Here is a 2,752-nt window from a genome sequence, read left to right as displayed (position 1 = left end):
AATTTCTTTCTATTTTTAGTAGAGACAGGGTCTCACTCTTGCTCAGGCTGGTCTCGAACTTCTGAGCTCAAGCAATCCTCCCGCCTCGGCCTCCCAGAATGCTAGGATTACAGGCGTGAGCCAGCACGCCTGGCCCTCTTCTGTAGATTTTTAATGCCATGACCTACTTACATTATTTTCTAAGTTAAAGTGACTGATAATTAATGCGAAAACCATAATTAATACAGATGACGCAGATGATATTGTACTTTTCCAAAGTAAAGAAATATACTTGATCTAATATTTCTATAAATCCCATTTGATATAACAAAATAAACTTTACTGGGCAAAAATTTCTTTTAAATCTAAGAAAAAACAGACATGATAAAAAGACAGATATTGTATACAAATAATTTAAAAATATTGTCAAATAAGGAAATGTAAAACCATTATTTGAATACAAGAAAATGCTATAATATGAAGCAAAAGGTTGTCAAAATACAGAAGAGATATTCAAGGTCATGAAATAGTGACAACTATTTCCAATATATAGTAGATACTGAAATTCCCCAGGGAAAATGAGCAGAACTATTTCCTGAAGTGGTGGTGACAAAGGACAGATTTAGCTTTCAAAAATGCAAGACATACAGCGAATTAACTTACCACCTCCTTCAAATAAAAGTAAGAATTTCTTGAGAGAATTTAGGCACTATTAGCACATCTCATGCCAGTTAAAGAAATGCTTGGTATTTCAGTAGAAAACTATTTCAATGGTGAAAATGACGCAGGAATCAGAAGCATATTCCGCTGAGACACTAGGTAGTTGACACTTTCTCGAACTGGAAAAACATTTCATAAGAAAGCATATAGAGTTATTGACTGAATCAAATTTGTTCTAGAAGTAATTCATGCCTAGTGAAACAGCTTACCAGCCGCCACGACTCTGGGATCCTCATGAGACTGATGTCGCCCAGCTGCTCGACTGTCCGCACTCTCATTCCACCAAAGAACATAAACTGCGGAAATAAATCAAAAATAGTTTCTAAAGAATATGGCATTAATAAATAAGAAATACTGAAAAATGAATCAGAAATGTCTTTTTCTTTAAATCAAAATAGTGACATCAAAAAGGTAAAACTAAATATGTTAGTGATAAGATTTCAGAGGGGTCAGAGATTTGGGAGGGAAATTTATAAATTAATCAATCAAACTGGAAACAGAAGGCTGAAGAGGAGATGTAAAGGAACATAGCTAAAGGCACAATTATGACTAGCTCCAGGTTTCCTCACTTCCTATTATATTTTATTTTATTTTTTGAAAAGCAGATAAAAAATTGTGTAAACTGTAGAAAATTTAGATGATACAAAGAATGAAAACATTAACTGGCATAATCGTAAATTCCTAGATAAACCTCTATTATTAATAATATATGGTGTGTTTTTTTTGAAAAAAATGAGTAAACCAAATTAAGGTCTTTCAGTATATTATACTTAGAAACAGATTTTTAAAAAATCAACAATATGAGAATTTTCTATGTCAATGATACTAATTTTAATGGCTATATGAATTTCTCCATATCTATGTAACAACTTTTTATACCAACTCCTTAATGTCAATTATTTAGATTATTGCCGATATTGCAGTATTCCACAAGATACTGAAATAAATGTTTTATACCTAATTATAAGCTTTCTATAATTAAAGTTTACTACATGTTAGCTGTATAGATTTTGGAAAATGCAGATAAATAAAAGGAAAAAGTAACCATTTCTAATCTTACCACCCTGAAATAACCACTTGTCTATTTTGGTATATCTTTTCCACATATATATATGTATTTTTATACACGTTTATATATTTATAATACACACATAGCATATATATTTATGCTTATATAAGATACATTGATGTAAATGATGTATATGTATGTCTTCTTGTGTATTACAAGTACATTTATTATATAACTAGGGTCATAACACATTGTTTCCAGTGTTTCCTTATTGTAAACAAGGCCGACCTACGCTTCATTAGAGCAGCACCTACAATAATAACAATGCTGATGGCTACCACTAATATCTATTGGGTGCTTACTATGTGCCAGACCTGGTTTTAAGCATATTTCATGTATTCACTCACTTAGTCTTCATAATAATCTATGTGGTAGGTTATAGCATTTTCTGAATGAGAAAACTAAGGTACAGTGAGATTGAATAATTTACTCAAGGTCACAAAGTTAGTAAGTGATGAAGCTAGGATTTGAACCCAGGCAGTCTGGATCTGATTATTTCCTTAATATAAACTCTCAACATTTAAATTGAGAAAACCAAAGGACATAGATACTGTGCTCCAGAAATGATGTATCAATTTATACTCAGCAGATTATCATTCTCCTACTATGCTGAGAATGAATTTAAGATTAAAGAGTGTGTGTACACCATTTTCAGTAGTTTTTTCTTATAAAAGTTATACATGTCCAGTATAGAAAATTAAAACAGAGACTTTAAAAAAACCTTTAATTTTATCATCCATACATGACTACTATATATTTTATGTCCTTTTAAATGTCTTTACTGTATTACTAGATATATGCAATAATATATACATACACATCCATGCATATTTCCTAGAAGCAGTACTGGCAAAGACAAAAAAATTAAGGCTTTTTATTAATATTGCCAAATTTTTGGAAGGAAAAATTATACCAACATGAACTATACACAGTGTATGAGCACTTAATTTTTCCCTTACCTAACTATATGTCTTTGCTAGGTAA

General features: G+C 31.0%; 1 protein-coding gene across 1 annotated transcript in view; it reads right to left on the bottom strand.

The window, feature by feature from the left end:
- Positions 1 to 359: 359 nt before the first annotated feature.
- The window catches only part of LOC105805611 (protein NipSnap homolog 3A-like), a 13,633-nt gene continuing 11,240 nt past the window's right edge, over positions 360 to 2,752 (bottom strand). Inside the window, exons 5-6 of the mRNA XM_012638541.1 lie at positions 909 to 995; positions 360 to 818 (exon numbers count right to left, since the gene is read on the bottom strand). Of these exons, the coding sequence (XP_012493995.1) occupies positions 742 to 818; positions 909 to 995 (164 nt within the window). The 3' untranslated portion in view covers positions 360 to 741. The remainder of the gene's footprint in view (positions 819 to 908; positions 996 to 2,752) is intronic.

This window comes from Propithecus coquereli, unplaced genomic scaffold, assembly GCF_000956105.1.
Source record: "Propithecus coquereli isolate 6110/MARCELLA unplaced genomic scaffold, Pcoq_1.0 Scaffold130, whole genome shotgun sequence".
Taxonomy (NCBI): domain Eukaryota; kingdom Metazoa; phylum Chordata; class Mammalia; order Primates; family Indriidae; genus Propithecus; species Propithecus coquereli.
This window is presented reverse-complemented; position numbering and strand designations above follow the sequence as displayed.